Here is an 18,161-nt window from a genome sequence, read left to right as displayed (position 1 = left end):
ATCAAGGAGGGGCAGCAGAGGGTTAAGCTAGGTATCACCATGGGAGCAGTCTCCCAAGATTCAAGATTTACCACTGTGGCAAATACCCCAGGGACGTGATAGGGTACTATCATGATTCTTAGAGTATCACAAAAACTGATCCATATTCAATGAAATAAAAATGCAAGAGCTTCTATGATGGATGGTGGAGGAAATGAGCCTCAGGCTCAGAGAAGTGAGCATGCTAAGGTACATCTGTTATGTAAAGCTAAAAAACCCACCAGCCAATGACAGTCCCAGGAAAGTCTGTGTTCAGCAAAGCAATGTACTTGTTTTAGGAGCAGCACGGTACTGAGAAGTTCAATTGTCTGTAGCCCAGGGCTAACAGTAGGAAGAGATGCTGTTAAAAAACTAGGCTCCCTGATGTACCTGAGAATAGCAAGATCTCAAGATAATATAAGCCAGGTGCCAGTGCTTAACTTTCAGGAGTATTGTGGGCACAACTGTTGCAAGGAGTTATGGGATTGGAGTGGCATCCAGAGAGTCCCAACTGGGAGTTGATTAACAGAACGTGGTATTCCTGGATATGAGATAGATGGGCTGTCAACAAGGGTATTGCTTAATTTATATAGTCAAAAGAAATCAATGATGGATTATCAGAGACAGAGGGCAGTATCTCAGTAAAAAAAAATCACAATTCCTTGCTCAGTTTCCAGATCAGATTGGAACCCATTGACTGAAGGAGGGGCTGATTCTTTAGAAGTCAGGACCCTTTAATACCAGGGCAGATATATTTATTTGTTATTCCTCTGGTACTTAACCAGGGGAGTTAAGACTAGTTACTCAGGTAAATGTGCTATGCAGACAAAAGAGGAATACTCAGAACTTTTGAAGGTTATTGAACACTGGTTTTGAATTCACAAATATCCGGAGACCCAGTAAACCAACACCACTGCATATTAAAATGAGGGGTATATAAAGGCTATCAGAGTCCTAGCCCATCTGATTCTCAGAGGGCCTCTACTCTATTGACCAATCTGGTGGTCCTTCTCCTAATCTCCAAATGCATAATTGAAAGGGACACCCTTGGTAGTTTGAAGAACCCTCACAATGATTCCTTGATTTCTTGAATAAGAACTATTGTAGTGGGGAGGGGCAAGTAGAAGTTTCTGAAACTTCCTACCCCAGAAAAAAGAGTAAATGAAAAACAATGCTGAATTCCAAAGGGGATGAAGTAAACTAATGAAAGAGTTTGAATATTATGATAACTCCTACCATACCCCAGGCAAGCTCTTGCAAAAATCAAATAGAACAAGGCAGGTGATAAGACAGTAGCCCCAGTTGCAGCTACTGTGCTCAATGTATTTTTTGTTTGTTTGTTTTTGGTTTTGTTTTGCTAGAACAGGTTAAAATAGCCTCCAGCACTTGATCTAGCAAATGTGTTTCTAGCCACACTTATCAGGAACAAGAAGTGGATGCCATTGGCATTCCCTTGGGATAAACGATGGTTTATGGTCTTGCCCTCAAGTCTATGCAAGTTTCTTACACCCTTTATCAAGATGTAATCTGAAATAACCTGGATTTTATGGACATTCTGTAAAATGTCATATTGATTCACCGTATGATTGGCATCATGTAATAGGACCAGATGAGAGATATGGGGCCAGTATATTGGAGGTCTTGGTTTATACATAATATATACACCAAAACTCTAAGGTTTATACACTATAAACCTTAGAGAATAGGCAGTAAATCTTACAAAGATTCATAAGATTTCTGACTCCAGACAAGATGGAGTAGACACATTCTGCCTATGCCTCCCACTAAAGACTCTGGAATATATATATATCTCAAACATAATAAGGCTCTAAAAGTTGGGGGAAAAGAGGTAGATCAGGTAGGAACCTTGGGATCCAAGGAATGACATTAAAGCGATTTCCCTGGCTTCCCCTACCCCCAACTCCCCTTATGTATCCCAGACTGAGTGGTAGAGAAATCAGCAACTCAGAAATGCCAAAGGATACAATCATCACCCCCACCACAAAAACTACTTGGTTTCCCATTTTTCCCTCTTGGTAAATGGCCTGCTGTGTTTGAGAAGTAGTGGCAGTGGAATTGGGTGAAGAGGGTAGCAAGGGTGGGTGGAGGTTAAGAAGGATTCAAATGATAACCTGATGATCAACAAATTTTAACTGTATTTTATGATTTGGTCATATTGGTTATCTTGTATGTAGAGCTAATCATCAGTGGTGATAAGTCAATCATCACATGAGCTTTCTAGGAATACATACATTCTAAGTTGTTCACTCAATAGCACAAATTCATTTTCATTGACTTTATAACTTAAAAATCTATTGGCCGACTTCAGAAACAAGTGAACTGAAATACCTTAGCCTCATTAAAGTGGAATATTCTGTCCCATTTAATAAACTAAGATAAATTATTATTAAGTTAAATTTAATTCCTTTGAAGTCCATACAGTAAATCAATCATATGCAATTTTATTATAGTGTTTATTGTTTTATTGGTAATTGAATTACTTGAATGGGATATAAGTCAATTAGTTGAAAAATAGAGACACTGTGAAACTAAAAAGTATTTAAATTAAGAAATGTTGAAACATGTGAAAAGTGAATGTGAAAATGGACAAAACTCAGGACAAGTTCTGGCTTGTTGAAGAGATAACTGTGGTGCCCTGGGCATTACAAGTAAGATGAACTTCTATTTGCAGCAGTTTCTCAACACTTCCTCATTCAGTATTTCTTATTCAAAGAGCACAATGAGAAGAGCTTAAGAATTCTGTCTTCAGCTGCTGAGCAATCTGTAAGAGGCTTGGAAACTCCCCAAGACCAGGATTGAGAGCCATCCCCATCACCTCTGCTCCTTGAATGCCTGATTCTGATTCTCTTTGAAGATGCCAGGTCCCAAAGGAGGTTGCAGGATGTAGGCTAAGGGTTGAACTCACCATGATGGGACAAAAGCACTCTGAACACACAGTGCTTTCTTCATTGCCCACTGAAACAAATTCTGAATTCCATTTTTATGGCACATCACACCAGGATCACATATAATCCTAGAGTATCTTTATTTGTTCTATAATTTAATAGTACACCTATAAAATAATTACATTATACTTATAGCTTTTCTTCATTTATAAACAAAAAAACAATTAAATACAATTTGAGCCATTATAAGGTAAACTTTGTACATATAAGAACCCCCAGAAGGAGCTTCACACTGCAGCATATCATATTGCTTCTATTGCTACACCCAAAATTGGGTTCAAAGAGAGTGTGCTCATGTTTGTATTCTGTGAGTTCATAGCTTAATCCTTCCTCTCTCTGTGTGGGTTATGTGTTAATAAAATGACAGGGTTGGCTTTGCAGTCAGCCAGAGACTCCCATCCACTCCCACCCTACTCTACTCCATTGGCCTCTGTTAGGGTCATGTGGACCTCCTTCCTTTACAGCTTTTCTGCTGTGTGTTCTGCACTGAATCTGACTTGAGGTTTTCTATTCAATGCAAAATTAATTTCTGAACTTGGACACACTCTCCACTCTTTCTTTCCATCCCAAGGTTCCAGCCTTCAAGGATTTCTGTTGAGTTCTGCCTCCTGATTTAGGGCTGTATATACCCATTTCTAAAACCACCAATACCCCTTTTTACAACAGCACATTCTGCTCAGGGCTCATGGAGTTACAGAAGAGACAGAAATGAAACCTGCAGTGTAGAGGCAGGAAATGGAGTCAGGGACACACCACACCTTGATCTCCAGGTGAATGCACCTAGACCTGCCCCCATCACTGTCTAACGTCAGGAAGCCTCAGTCCCTCAAGCAGTTTGTAGAGGGTCCCACAAACATGGAAATGGGCCTTTCTGAGTGCCCTTGGCAGCAGTACTTGAGACTCGGTGCTCAGAAATTACCAATGAAAGGTTTTCAAAGCATGCTGATTCCCACCAACATCTCATTCACATTTATCAGATTCCATAAACATTACTCACAGGGAAGCCTCTGTGGGGCAATTTAGCAAAGGGACTGAAACTAAGTATAATTTTGCAAGAAAATAAATTATGTCAGCTTTGTTATGCCAAGAGACTACAACATAAAAACCTTATTGATTCCTTATAAAAATAAAAGGTAAGCTGATGTTTGATCATCCTTTAAAAAAAAAGTCCATTCTTTGAAAAGGAAGCTTCTGTAGGATAGCTTAACTAGATTTCTATTCTATATATTTTATCTTTTACTTTTTCCTACACCACAAAGTGACCTGACTCCTTATATATTTAAATATTTCTCTTTTACCAGGAAATATTCTTTTTCGTTTAGTGTCATGGTAGTAAAATAGTAGACCTTCTCACACCACATATGCATATTAAACATCACAGGGCTTTTGAGTTCCCTGTTGATGACTTCCCAGTGAGTCCCCTCCCTACACCCATCCATCCCAACCCACTTCCTACCTTGTGCTGCAATGCTTCAGTACCTTCAGTGAAATATTATTCATTGTAAAATCACAATGTAAAATCACCTGCCTTCTCCCTGCCCAATCTAAGAATAGGTGCATGACAGTGAACTGCTGACCAAGCATTATTACTGAGTGAACCCCCCTGTGAGCCTTACTCAGAATGGTGCTGCAAAGCCAGAGTCCAAACTCGTGAAACAATACATGGATAGGTCTATAGTGCTTTTGAACAGCTCTTTACAATACAGGTCAATTACAAAACCAGCGTTAATATGAAGACCTTGTGTGTAATAATATTCTAATTGCAGCGATAATAGCATGCACACCAGAGTTCATCTGAGTCCACGGATGTGGCGGGGGGGGGGGGGGGGGGGGAGGGAGGGAGGTGGGGGACGTGAGCAAGAAGAGGTGGTGGTGGCTGGGAGTGGGGAGAGTATGGCCTGCTGTGAGCAAGGTCCCCAGGGAAGCCCATTTCATGATCCCAGTGGCTCAAGTCGTCTTCTCGGCTATCGGGTTTGTTAGGAGAACCTCCCTGTGTACGGACGTCGTCCAGATCCGCATCACAGCAGCGCGAGGGCAGCCTTCCCTTCACCGGGGAACCTCGCAGCCGGAGGGCCCCAGGCCCAGCGGGAGAGGGGTGAGGGCCGCATCCTTCACTTCCTGGGAAAAGGGGAGCTGGAGTGTAGGGTGAGGCCCGGGAAAGACTCGCTTTTCCACATGGTGGAAACATCAATGCCACATTGGCAGCGCAGCCCCAGAAAGGCCCCTCTCCGACCCGTGGCTGGTGGGCAGTGGGTTTTCAGCCGCGGCCCGCAGGCCTGAAACGCAGCCTGTTGGGGACGCCCAGGAGGGGCCCGCGGTCGGCCGGGAACACATCAGCGAAGCTCCCTTTGCGGCGTGCGCGTGTGACAAGGGCGCCGCCGGCCCCGGGAAACGTGCTTGCGGCGGAGGGGGCCACCGGGCAGCGCGTGCGTGGGCTCAGAGGACGGGGGCGGCGGCGGCGGCGGCGGCGCGCAGAGCGGGCTGCGTCCCGCCGCGGGGGCTTCACTGCTTGTCCGAGTCGCTCAGGTTCACCGACATGCACCGACACTGCTTCACCTTCTGGATCTTCTTGAGTCGGAAGGGAGGGTCCATCCCAGGGCATTCGAGCTCCACGAGGACGGAGGTGACGCGCTGGGGCTTGCAGAAGGCGCACGACTGGAAGGACTCCTCCTCCTTGCGGACGTGGCGCGGGATGTAGAAGGAGTTGCACTGGCCGTAGCAGAAGCGGTTGAGGATGGTGCGGCTGCGGCAGCCTTCCTCGCTCACCGTCTGTCGCAGCGGCTGCGTCTTGCACCAGTCACTCTTGAGGTACTTGCGTTCGGTGACCACCAGGGCCTCCTGGCTGGAGGCCAACACCTCCTTGATCTGGTGCTGCCATCGCTCCGAGTGGTTGCTGCTGCCGTCCTTGTAGGGCGAGGGGATGGCGCCCGCAGGCCGGTTCTTGCGGGCCTCCGCCACCTTCACCAGCACGGCCACCAGGCACAAGGACAGGGAGAGCTTCCAGAACATCCTGCAACGAGAGAAGAGCGAGAGCGTTTGGCTGGGGCGGGTGCTGGGTTTGCTGGTTTCATTAGGAGGAGCTGCAGTCCGGTGGGGCAGCTGGGAAGTGAGAGGGCTTAGAGGCCACCTGCGGACAGCAAGGATGCTCTCCGAAGTGCTTCCCGAGGGCAAGGCGAGGGACGCAAGGGTAAGTAGAAAAGAAGACAGAACGCGTACACATGTTGAACAGCTACGGAAGAATTACAAAGCAAAGGTCGCCAAAACTAGCCCACGCCGGTTTGCCGCAGTGCCAGTGAGAGTTAACAAAGTTTACTGCATTTTCATGCAGTACCTGAGCAGTGCTGTCCTATGCACAGGACGTGTATACCCCATTTGATCCCCAAAAGAGTTTTAAGTTGGACGTTATTATACCTACATTACAGTGAAGGAAACTGAGGCCCACAGACGTTAGTAATTTGCCCAAGGTTGCACAATAACTGAGAAATGTCCAGGAGCCAGCCATCTCCCTCCGGAGCCACCAAAAATAACTACGAGAGGTGGATCTGATCAGGAATATTAGCAACAAGTAAAGGAAAGGTGGGCGTGGTTCACAAGTTTCTTCAAAATGAGTACTAGACTTAGGAATGGACACAGATCAGGGAAAGTAATATTTACACCTCTGGTAATTGTTAGGAATCCAAAATTACATTTAACATCTGCGCAAAGATATTCAAGTTAATTCAAGTGAGTCATGAATTAGATTCTTGTAGTGGAAACCGCGGTCCAGTCGTGGAAGGAATTGCCAAGGAATTGCCAAGGTTGTATTAAAACTGCCTTAGACAATGCAGTGGTAACCCACATGAATAGAATAGTTCTTCTGTGTTATCGGGCCTCGTGACCCAAGTGTGCAGGGAGCTAGAGCTAGAGAGAAACTTACTTTGAATCATGTCCTGTACGAAGCAAACCAAGTCTGACTGAAAGATGGACTTCTTTGAAGTTTAATTCATAGTTTCCATTGTTATATTTCCACTAATACCCTCGAGGGACAGCAATACCCCTCGGTAGAGATGATCCTTATCTCCTGATGACTGTAGCTCCTTCATTATCCTTGGCATCTTCACCATCATAGTCATGTTTATTCATTGCCTCCCTGGGTATTTTACCACCTCTAGAACTGCATGAGACTCTCATTCCTTTAACATGTACACACCAAAATGGCAGGTAGAAATTATATATATAAAACCTTATATGGTTCTTTAATGCATACTACAAATTTAATATTAAATATATTAACTCCCTGAACTATTATCAATGTCTTACATATATTTCTGCTAATAATAATAGTTTACATTTATTGGTGTTCAAAACCCATCCCTCTTATGGTTTCCTGTCATGTGTAAACATATCAAAATTCTATGAAATAGGTAATATTATTTCTCGCATCTTATGGATTAGGAAACTGAGGCACGGGGAGCCTTCACTTACCAAGATCATACGGCTAGTGTGTGAAATATTTGAATCCTGGCTCCATGCATCCTGGCTCCAGGTGAGTATAGCTATTTTGTTGCTAAAACTATTTGTGTTAACGGGCGCCTGGGTGGCTCGGTTAAGCACCTGCCTTCCGCTCAGGTCATGATCCCAGGGTCCTGGGATGGAGCCCTACGTCGGGCTCCTTGCTCTGCAGGGAGTCTGCTTCTCCCTCTCCCTCTGCGCCTGCTCGTGATCTCACTCACTCCCTCACTGTCTCTCAAACAAGTAAATAATTTTAAAAAAATCTGTGTTAAAATATCTAGGCTAAAATATTTCTATATGTCATTATTAGTCTGAGTGTAAACCACAAGAGGCTTTTGGAAACCACATAGCAGAGAATTCCTTCATTTATCAAGTTTTGTTGAGTATTTATTCTGGAACAAACTGTAATAAGCCTTGTGAATTCCAGTACCTCCCTCAGAGACAAGGAGAAAGTTCTTCCAGTGTCAGATGAGCCCTGACAAGATCTGCCCTCCCTGTTCTCATCTCGTGGACCTCCTCATCTACATTCTCCTACTTGCTCTGCTCAAGCAACACTGACCACCTTTCTGTTTCCAGAATTTATGTGGCATTTTTCTGCTCTGGGGCCTTACGTTTGCCTTTCTCCCAGATATCGGCATGGCCTTCTACCACATTCTTCAGATCTCTGCTCAATTATCACCACCTTAGTGAAGCCTTCATGGGTAACTTCATCACAACCCTGCCATTCACTGTCTCCTTCATCCTTGCTTTGTTTTTGTCCATGGCCCTTAGCATCTTAGAAGATAGTACTGAAGGATCTTATTAAATTTTTCATTGTCTGACTTCCCCAACTGGAATGTGAGGTCCAAGAAAGAAGGACCACTTGTTTATCCTGCACTCAGAACAGTGCCTGGTACATAGTAGGTACTCAATAAATATGTGTTGAAGGAAATACGAATACCATGCATTTTGGCATGCAGATGACCAGATGACGGTGCTATAGTTGTGGAGGCACAATGAATGGCATAGGTTTGCACAGCCAAGAACATCTGAATCACTGGGATGCTCTTAAATGTAGATTCCTCAGCTCCACCCCTGAATCTGTATCTGAATCAGTAGAGTTGAGGTGGAGTTTGAGATCTGTATTTTAAAGAACTGCTTCCAGTGATTTCCATGGGCCAGTGCCCCAGGGGGCAGGGGGGACACAAAGAAAAAGCATCAGTTCGTCCTGGACAGGGAACAGGGGAGGCCCAGGAAGTAACAGCTAATGAGTGTCTTAAACTCCAACTAGGATTCTTGCAGGCAGGGACACTGCCAAGAGTGCAGAGTTAGGTAAATGTAATGATAAGAGACAAGGGAAGTAAAAACGTTGAGAACAGAGAGGGGAAAAAGGGAAGGATTTTCTTTTTTTATAAAAGCATTTTTGTGCAATACAATTACTGAAATTTTGAGGCCGAATTTTTGAAGCACTTTCCTCATGCCTCCTTAGTTCCACACATGAATTGTCACATGAAAATGGCCACGCTTCCAGCAGATTCATGGCAAGCACTGAGTATTGGACTCATTCAACTTACACAGCTTATTATATTTGCAGAATGATTTGTGATCTTAATAGTCTCTTAAAAAGAAAGTATGTTGGTTCCATTTTAATAATTTCCCAAACTATTAACATTCTGAATAAACACAACCAAAAGTTTGTAAGTCCCAGCCATGGAAAGATTTACAGAGTCAGCCTGGTCCTCAACCCCTAGTTCCAGGAACAGCTTTGCATCTTTGATAGGCTCAAAGTTGCATGCTTTCACTCAACAGGTCCTAGCTGCTGTCAGGGAGAACAGAACTAAAACATATTCTGATCAACTTGGGGTAAAAACTCTTAGATTCGCAGTATTAGATGTGATGATTAACAACATGCATTCTTTGAACTCTTTGAAATATTTTTCACAACATCTGGCAATCACCCTTCGAAGTTACGCTTCACAAGAACCTGAGAAGGAAAGCAAACCTCTCATTTTACAAGACCAGGAAAAAAAAAAGCTGATGATACAGCTAGGGAACTGGGGCCAACCCAGGCTCTTCTCTTTCCTTCCTTCCATCTCGTTTCTTTATTCCCTCACGTGTAGCAACAGGAACATTGCCAAGGATCTGGAATCTCGATGTCAGGACAGGTAAGTAGGCAAGAGGTATTTTGCTTCAGTGACTGTTAGGCTTTTCACTTCAATCAAGGACACTAAAGTGACTGAGTCAGTTTTTGCTCAGGGCACATTCTCCACTAGCCCTTTAGTATGTGGGGGTCCTCAGGGGAGAGAACATGTATGCCTCTTTCTTCAGTTCACTAACTATCACAAACACACACATACACACACACACACACACTTGCACACACATGTCAGTGGCCCCAGCAGGACCTGAAGTTAGCACTCAGAGTCCTGCTTGGCCTTGAATCACTTTGCTACTCAGAGAAATGGTTCGCATACAATTAACCTCTCAGGAATGTTGCCATAATCGCTGGTACCACCGCACAAACATCCTTCATTTTACCCTCACATCTTGTGTTTGGCTTGTCTCAAGAAGAAACTCGTAAATAAATCCTTTCGGTTTTAGTAACCATCCTTGTGGCCTGACAATGTCAGTTTGCAAGGGGTGCGAGGACCGCCAATGCTGATATGCTAAGCAGTCTGGGTCCGTCAACGTGGGTTGTGTACAGAGAGAGACGGCAAAAGCACTTTCTTCCTAAGTAATGCCCTGGGGCCTGGCCTTTCTTGGTATCAGAACAAGGGCTGCACAGGCCAGGATAGTATCTAGGCAGCTAAGAAATAACTGGCCCCTTCTATCAGCCTTTTCTAGAAGTCTCAAGGGTTTCTGCAATAGGAGCTTGAGCAGTAATGCTTCCTGATTTCTAGGAAAGCCTGCTGCAGTGCTGAATCCTCCCTGCCAAAAGGTGTAAGTGACCAAAGGCCAAGGGTTCAGCTAAGCTGATTAACTCACTCCCAGAGTGACCTTGTTGAGTTTTAGAGGTCAGGTCAAAGCAGTACAGGGTTGTGCATGAGTGGTGAATGGAATGAGGCTCAAACATTTTCTGTGACCGAAGTAAGAATTCTAGACCTCCTTGGCAGGTTGAAGGGAAGGACCCAGGGCTGAATATGGGCAGGCACATCTGGGATAAACTTGCTCCCACGGCCCAGGTGAAAACAGAATCCAAATCAAACAGCAAACTCCAAACAAAACCCCCAACGGTGTTAGAATTCAACGATTATTTTTATGAATTTTACTACTAGAACCTCAGCAGCCAAAGGTACTTCATCCGTGACATAGATTCTTAGCTCGGGAGGCTGTGGCTGAGCCCTCCAACTGAGGTGGGTATTCCTTGGCTCTGGGATCATCTTCTTAGCCTAAAATCACTTGTCTGCTGAAGCTACTTACTTTCAGCAACTGTAATCTGCAGCACGCCATAGCCCATGGGCAGATCCCAACCTGCACTCTGTGTTTCTATAAGTAAGGTTATATTGAACACAGCCCATGCCTGTTCAGCTACATTTTTTTTTATGGCTGCTTTTGTGTTACAAAGACCGAGTGAGTAGTGGGGACAGAGACACAGCCGACCACGTCAAAATTATTTACTATCTGGCCTTGCCCAGAAAAAGTTGGCCAAATCCTATTCCTAACTTTTCCTCTCCCATTCAGTCATTGCTTTCCTTTTCCCTTTGTGCTCTTTTGCTAGAAAGGAAGCTTTGAATTTTAGAATTTCTACCTATGAGACATTTCAAACATAGAGCAAGCTAGAACACATAATAAACCCTATCTGCCCACCACCAAGATTCAAACGATACTAATAGTTCCTATATATTTTACAATCTATTTCAATTTTGAAAGAAGTAAAATAATATAGGTAAAACCACACTTTTGCTCTCCGATCCTTCTCCTGTCACTGAGATGACCAGCATCCTGAAGTTGACTGTATCATTCCTGCTGGTGCTTTTCCATGTTTACTGCTGTGTTTTGCATATGAGGGCATGTTTGTGTGCATGCATTTGACCTTCACATGCATATAGCACTACACCCTTGTTGAGCAACTTTTATTTTATTTTATTTGTTTTATTTTTTGAGCAGCTTTTAAAATCAACAATAGATGTTTGAGATTTTATACATGTGGATGTTTTTAGAAGGAGTCTATTCATCTCCACTGCTGAATCTTAAAGCACAGTTTATACATTCGCCCTACTGGGGGACAGTGAAGTTGCTTCTACTTTGTCACTGTTACCAACAGTACTGAACAGTTTTGTGTGTGTTTATTGATACCTATCTGTTATAGGTTTGCTAGAGGAGACACCAAGAAGTGGAAATGCTACATCACAGGGTATGTACAACTTGAGCTTGACAAAGTTTTGCTAAGTTACTTTCCAAGGGCTTGTACCAGTATTCTCCCCCCAGAGTAATATGTGAGTCCCTGCAGATGCACACACTTGCTAGCCCTTGGTGTTACCAGATTTATTATGTTTTGCCTATCTGAAAAATTTGAAATGGCATCATATTATTAGTAGTATTATTTTAATTTGCATCCTTCTGATTACAAGGGAGTTGATCACCAAGCTCAAATACTGTAGTTGTACATTGAAAGGGAGTGATTGCCACTTATTATAAGTAAAGGAGAGAAATTAAAACATCAGGGAAGGAAAAATAAGAAGTACTAACTATCAGTCTTCTGAACTGTCATGAGAAGAATAGGAAGTAGCTTGCAATTTCAAAGCAGAATGATCAGGACATCCCACATGACTCAGAAGTTTGAAATCCAAATGGATTCATTTACTTTTCCAAGTGACATTGCCTGAGCGGAACACTGACTATCACTTTGTTCCAGGAGAAGTTTAATTTCATCTGGAAAAATTATATTATGTTTTTAAAAGAAGGTTTTCTACCAAAGAAGAAATGACACTGTCATTATTTACTTTGACTTCGGGATAGCAAGTGTATCATTTAGAAATTTGTAATCAGAGTTCTTAATCTTTGAAACAGTTGTTGGGGTAGACTCAGTCCGGGAAATATAATGCTGAGGCAAGATCGCAGCAAAGCATTAAGTTAAATGAGAAAATGGATGGGAAAGCTCTTTGAACGCTGTAAGCTTATACACACACGGTTGCTTTTCTCAAGAGCAGAGCCACTTGGGAATGAGAGTGAGAATATGGTTTCTGGGCCTGGAGTTGCCCATCTCGTGACCCTGTGTGACTCACTCCTAAGCTTCCCTGGGTTCCCTCTGTAAAATGGTGTTAATGGTACTTGCCATCCCCATTCCATGTTGCTGTTATGAGGAATGTGACACTGAGATCCAGTCATCATCCAAGTACTCTCTGAGCGAAAAGAACCATGAGTTTTATTTGAAAGGAAGGAAGAAATTACGAGCGATCCATTAAGGGTTTTATAGGCAGTGACATTATTCTCTGCCGCCATTAGGCAGAACCTTATGATGATGATGATGATGATGATGATGATGATGATTTTCAGATGAAGATTTTAGGCTGCGGCTCAAGGGACTAGAGTCCCTTACTTCATACTTCAGAGATTCTGTGCTCCTCAATCTCTTTCCTCAAGTCTTCCTAGGACAGCCTTGTGTGTTCACGGCAAGCTTCTAAAACAAAAGGCTTCCACTTCTCTGACAGCAGGGTATAGATTTTTCTGTCTGTGCACACATAAAAATCAGAGGGGCCTGTCTGACATGCGTGAGCAAAATCAAAAGCATCCTGCCCATGCACCCCATCAACACTCTCTACTTCAGGCTACTCTGCTTCACTTGTGTGACAGGGGATAGCAATGGGACAAGGCACGTAGGAAAGCCCGACAAAACCATGTACTCCGGTTTCACTTCCTCTGGAATTCACGACAAAAGTATTTTTATTCTTTTTCTTTAGTCTTTTGATGTCTTTTACGGATTTTTCTCTCCTTGGCTTCCTCTTAGAGGTTAGTGTTCCCCAAGGATTTTTCCATAACCCTGTTTTCTCCCGCCTCACATTCCTACTAAGAATTTCATCCATGCCAAGACTTTAGCCACCAGTTGCTACCTCCTCATGACTCCCAGACTCTATACCCAACTGCTTACCAAACATTCCCTGGATGCCCTATAGGCACCCCAAATTTTATATGTTCCAAATCTCATCCTGGTTTTTCACTCAGCTCCTCTTCTGAAACTTACTCTCTCCATAAAAGAGCACAACATTTATCCATTTCCCCCCGGCCAAAAAGCTGAGAGTCCGGGCAGGCCTTAGTTGATTTACTACCTGAGAGCCAATGTCCTCATTCTTCTTGCTAATAGAAGCACAATGTTGTTCAGGTCCTGGAGTCCAGGTTCTTCATGGGCACTTCTGCATACCATGGAGTACAGAGTTGATAGGTCCAAGTCAGTGACTAACAAGATGTAAGAAATAGCCTCCTGGGAAAGATTTTTACTCCCTGATAGAAAGAGACATGCCAGAAGAAGTTATTGTTCTGGTCTGGGTTGTGTTTGTGCAAGGATCTGGTCCTTGCTGAGGCCACAGCAGCCTCCAGGAGGGTACAGCATGGGATGAAAGTCAAACCTTTGCAATATAAAGCACAAAATGGAAAGCCACTGGATTCTTGATTACATCGGCAAACCACTGAATTAACCATCCCTACAACTGCTTATCTCGGGCTTCAATGTTGTCAGTTAAAAAACTCGTCAGTATTTAAATCGTTTTTATTTGGGTATGGAGACTATCCAAGCTTATCTTCCCACATGTTAAATCTGTTAACAAGACCTTATTGTCTTTCTTGCCTCACTTCTTCTTTTTTAAATTTTTTATTGTTATGTTAATCACCACACATTACATCATTAGTTTGTGATGTAGTGTTCCATGATTCATTGTTTGTGCATAACACCCAGTGCTCCATGCAGAACGTGCCCTCTTTAATACCCATCACCAGGCTAACCCATCCCCCCACCCCCGTCCCCTCTAGAACCCTCAGTTTGTTTTTCAGAGTCCATTGTCTCTCATGGTTCGTCTCCCCCTCCGATCTCCCCCCCTTCATTCTTCCCCTCCTGCTATCTTCTTCTGTTTTTTTTCCTTAACATATATTGCATTATTTGTTTCAGAGGTACAGATCTGTGATTCAACAGTCTTGCACAATTCACAGCACTCACCATAGCACATACCCTCCCCAATGTCTGTCACCCAGCCACCCCATCCCTCCCACCCCCCACCACTCCAGCAACCCTCAGTGTGTTTCCTGAGATTAAGAATTCCTCATATCAGTGAGGTCATATGATACATGTCTTTCTCTGATTGACTTATTTCACTCAGCATAACACCCTCCAGTTCCATCCACGTCGTTGCAAATGGCAAGATCTCATTCCTTTTGATGGCTGCATAATATTCCATTGTGTGTGTGTGTGTGTGTGTGTGTGTGTGTGTGTGTGTGTGTGTATGACATCTTCTTTATCCATTCATCTGTTGATGGACATCTTGGCTCTTTCCATAGTTTTTTTGCCTGACTTCTAAACCCCACTGTTACTACTTTGGTTTGGGTCCTCATCACCTGAACATTACACCAGTCTCCTCATTGGCCTCCCTGCCTCCAGACTCACACTCCCATCCACCTTCCAGGCTCCTATCACAGTGAACATCCTAACATGCAGATCTGTCTCTGTTATCCCTTTCTGTTTTCCCTTTTCAGATTTCCCATCATGAACAAGTTCAAAGTCTTTGGCACAGTGTACAAGCCTTCTGTGATCTTTGTCCCCTCTAGTCTCATCATGTTATCCCCTCACAATACCATGTTACACTTGTAGGACACAAAGCTATGTGTCCTACCGCATGCAAGGTTGTTTTCCACCTGCAATCATTTGCACAGTTATTTCTTTTGCCTGAAATACTGTTTCTTCGACTACTGGTGGGTATTTAAGTTTCACTCAAATTCCACTTCCTTTGTGACAGAATCTGTGCTTCCCGTGTTCTTCATTTCTGCCATTATCATACCTGCCTCATCACAACCAACAGGCCACTACGCGGCTATGGGCTGCGCATTCTCCCACCGGAGTGTATGTTGTTGGAAGACATGATATTTAATCTTTGTTTCCATACGGACTTGTGGTTGGTCTACAGAATACTTCTAAATGCTTATTTATGCATGCATGAATGAAAGATTGAATGATTACATAGGTGTTAGCTACACTAGTATAGATGAGAATGTTTTTGTTAAAACTATAAAGAAGAACTTGAAACTGGGTTAACTTTTCAGTAGCAATGATGCTAGCCTTTCATCATAATGATTTAATACATATCAAGCTATCAAAATCAGAAGTCAACATAACTATTCAAAGTGGAATAACTTTTTTTACAGTCTAATAGACTTGCCTATGATTCACTAGTAATATTTTTGCAGGTCCTTATCCTCCTTTTATTTCAAACTGTTGTCCACCTCTCTGCTCTTTCTGCCACTGACCTGAAGTTCTTGGTCAATCTCTCATCTTCCAGCTGGCATAGGTACAGTCCTGGGGGTGACTGAAAGGCTTTCCAAGGGGTATTGTTCAAGGGTAGTTTTAGATGAAGCAATATTTGAATCCTCAACCTCCATTTGTTCCTTCTTTTCTGAGAGACCTGCCCAAGAAATTGTCCTTACACTAAAGGGCTCTGCAATAGGCCAGGCAAGTCCTCCCTTCCTGCCTCTATAGGTTTCCCTTCCCCCACTTGACAAAAGGAAGGGACAGTTCTCATACACCCTACTTCTATTGTGCTGTCTTGCCTGGGGTATAAGGAAGGTTCCAGGGCACCAAGTGAAAGAACAATTCTAAATATTGGAACTCTCACCAAAAAGTAAATTTTAATAAATTCTTTTTCATGTCAGATTGTTTCCAGTAATTTGCTTTTAATCAACACTGAAAGACGATCTAAATGGTCAGGTGATCTGTCACCAAAAATAATTTTTTGGTGATGAGTATTATGTGATTATTTACATGCAAGTAAGTCTGAAAAGTTTTAAGAAATTGAGACATTGCTATTAATAAACACATTTCTATTACAACCTATTTTGGGGAACACATTTACTTAGTGTATATTATATACAGAATATAATCATACACATATACACACATATACTACATGGTAGAAATTTTCTGCTGAGTCTTGTTTCCTCCTGGCAATAGCTAGCATTTATTCATGAAAATATAAACAACGGTAAATCTCCATGTATGGGGCATCTTTTTAAGAGAGGTAAATAATTAAAATTTACCTTTTTGTATTTAATAATTCCTCACTAAATTTGTGACTTATTAATGCTATTTTGATCAAATACTATTCTAAACTCTAAGGAGTAATCAATCAGCAAGAAACATTAAATATTTAAAGCTTATAGCAACAGAATTAAAATTTGCATATAGACTTTTGGTCACAGAAAAGGGTGACGAGGCTAAAAAAAAAAAGGCTTTCAGGGGCACCTCTGTGGCTCAATCGGTTAAGCTTCCAACTCTTGTTAATGTCTCCATAGGAATCTAAGTACCATATCAGCTAAATACCATAGCTATATTTTATGCCCACTATTACACATTTTTAAAAAATACATGTAGAAACACTTCCCGAAAGGAAATGGTATGTTATATTTTTCCTTGATTTCATGTTTCTCTCTAGTTCTCCCCCATAGAATTTATCCTATTATGACAGATTTTGGGTTTGAAAGGCTTTTTTCTTTTTAAAGATTTTATTTATTTATTTATTTATTTATTTATTTATTTATTTATTTATTTATTATTTTAGGGACAGAGAGAGCGTGAGAGCATGCATGCGTGAGTGTTAGTGTGTGTTTGGGGGCTGGGGATAATGGGGGAGGGGAGGAGAGGAGGGGAAGGAGAGGGGAAGAATCTCAAGCAGACTCCATGCTGAGCTGGGAGCCCAAGGTGGGGCTCAGTCTCACAACCCTGAGATCACGACCTGAGCTGAAACCAAGAGTCCGGCATTCAGCTGACTGAGCCACCCAGGAGCCCCTTCTCCTCTTGATCTTAACTTGACAGGTTTTGCATTTGAAAGTCTTTTTTATTTTTAAAGATTTTATTTATTTATTTATTTGAGAGAGAGAGAGCGAGCGCCTGCGAGTGCACATGTGGGCGGAGGGGCAGAGGGGGAGGGATAAGGAGAGGGAGAGAATCTCAAAAAATTTAAATCAACAAGATTTTCAAAACTTTAATTGAGAGTATAAGAAGGGATGGGGTGCCTGGGTGGCACAACCCTTATGTGTCTGACTCCATTCAATCACTTCAACATGGCAAAGCTCAAGTACCTAAAATGTTTTCTTCTCTTTTATTCCCATTGCCCCTTAGTGACATCCCGCATTGTTTCTTTCATGGATTGCTCCCAACAGCTGACTAGTCTCCTACTGGGAAGCCCGGTATCTGCCTCAGGCAACGGGAAACCGGGGACCAGACTAGCTTTCTCATGATCAAGAACAGGAGAGCTGGCTGGAGGAGACAGGGCAGTCTCCACGCACGGGAAAGCTGTCTGGTGCAAGATGGGCCTCACAAGGTCGATCTGAAGGGATGTCATTATGTGGGGGTAATAAGATCAGTCAGGGGTAGAGTGAGAGGAGAAGTGGGCTGTGGGTGGAACTCTGGGGACATGTTCTTCCAGGAACTGAGGAAAAGGAAACCTACAAAGGAGGCCGAAGGAGGGCAGAGATAGTCAGGCTCTGAGAAGTCAGATGAGGGAAGACTGA

General features: G+C 42.9%; 1 protein-coding gene across 6 annotated transcripts in view; it reads right to left on the bottom strand.

Moving 5' to 3' along the window:
• Positions 1-2,494: 2,494 nt before the first annotated feature.
• GREM2 (gremlin 2, DAN family BMP antagonist) overlaps positions 2,495-18,161 on the bottom strand; it is a 113,211-nt gene continuing 97,544 nt past the window's right edge. For 4 of the 6 annotated variants that reach the window (XM_025878066.2, XM_073899941.1, XM_073899940.1 and 1 more), the window contains one exon: positions 2,495-5,994. In XM_025878066.2, the coding sequence (XP_025733851.2) occupies positions 5,487-5,994 (508 nt within the window). In that variant the 3' untranslated portion in view covers positions 2,495-5,486. Of the gene's footprint in view, positions 5,995-12,800; positions 13,126-13,720; positions 13,893-18,161 lie in introns of those variants that run through there. The other 2 variants (XR_012380521.1, XR_012380522.1) reach the window with 1 other exon arrangement.

The sequence above is a fragment of the Callorhinus ursinus genome, unplaced genomic scaffold (assembly GCF_003265705.2).
Source record: "Callorhinus ursinus isolate GAN/ISIS: 27379988/994484 unplaced genomic scaffold, GSC_fseal_2.0 scaffold13, whole genome shotgun sequence".
Classification (NCBI taxonomy): Eukaryota; Metazoa; Chordata; class Mammalia; order Carnivora; family Otariidae; genus Callorhinus; species Callorhinus ursinus.
Note: the sequence above shows the minus strand (reverse complement) of the source record. Positions and strands in the feature narration are given on the sequence as shown.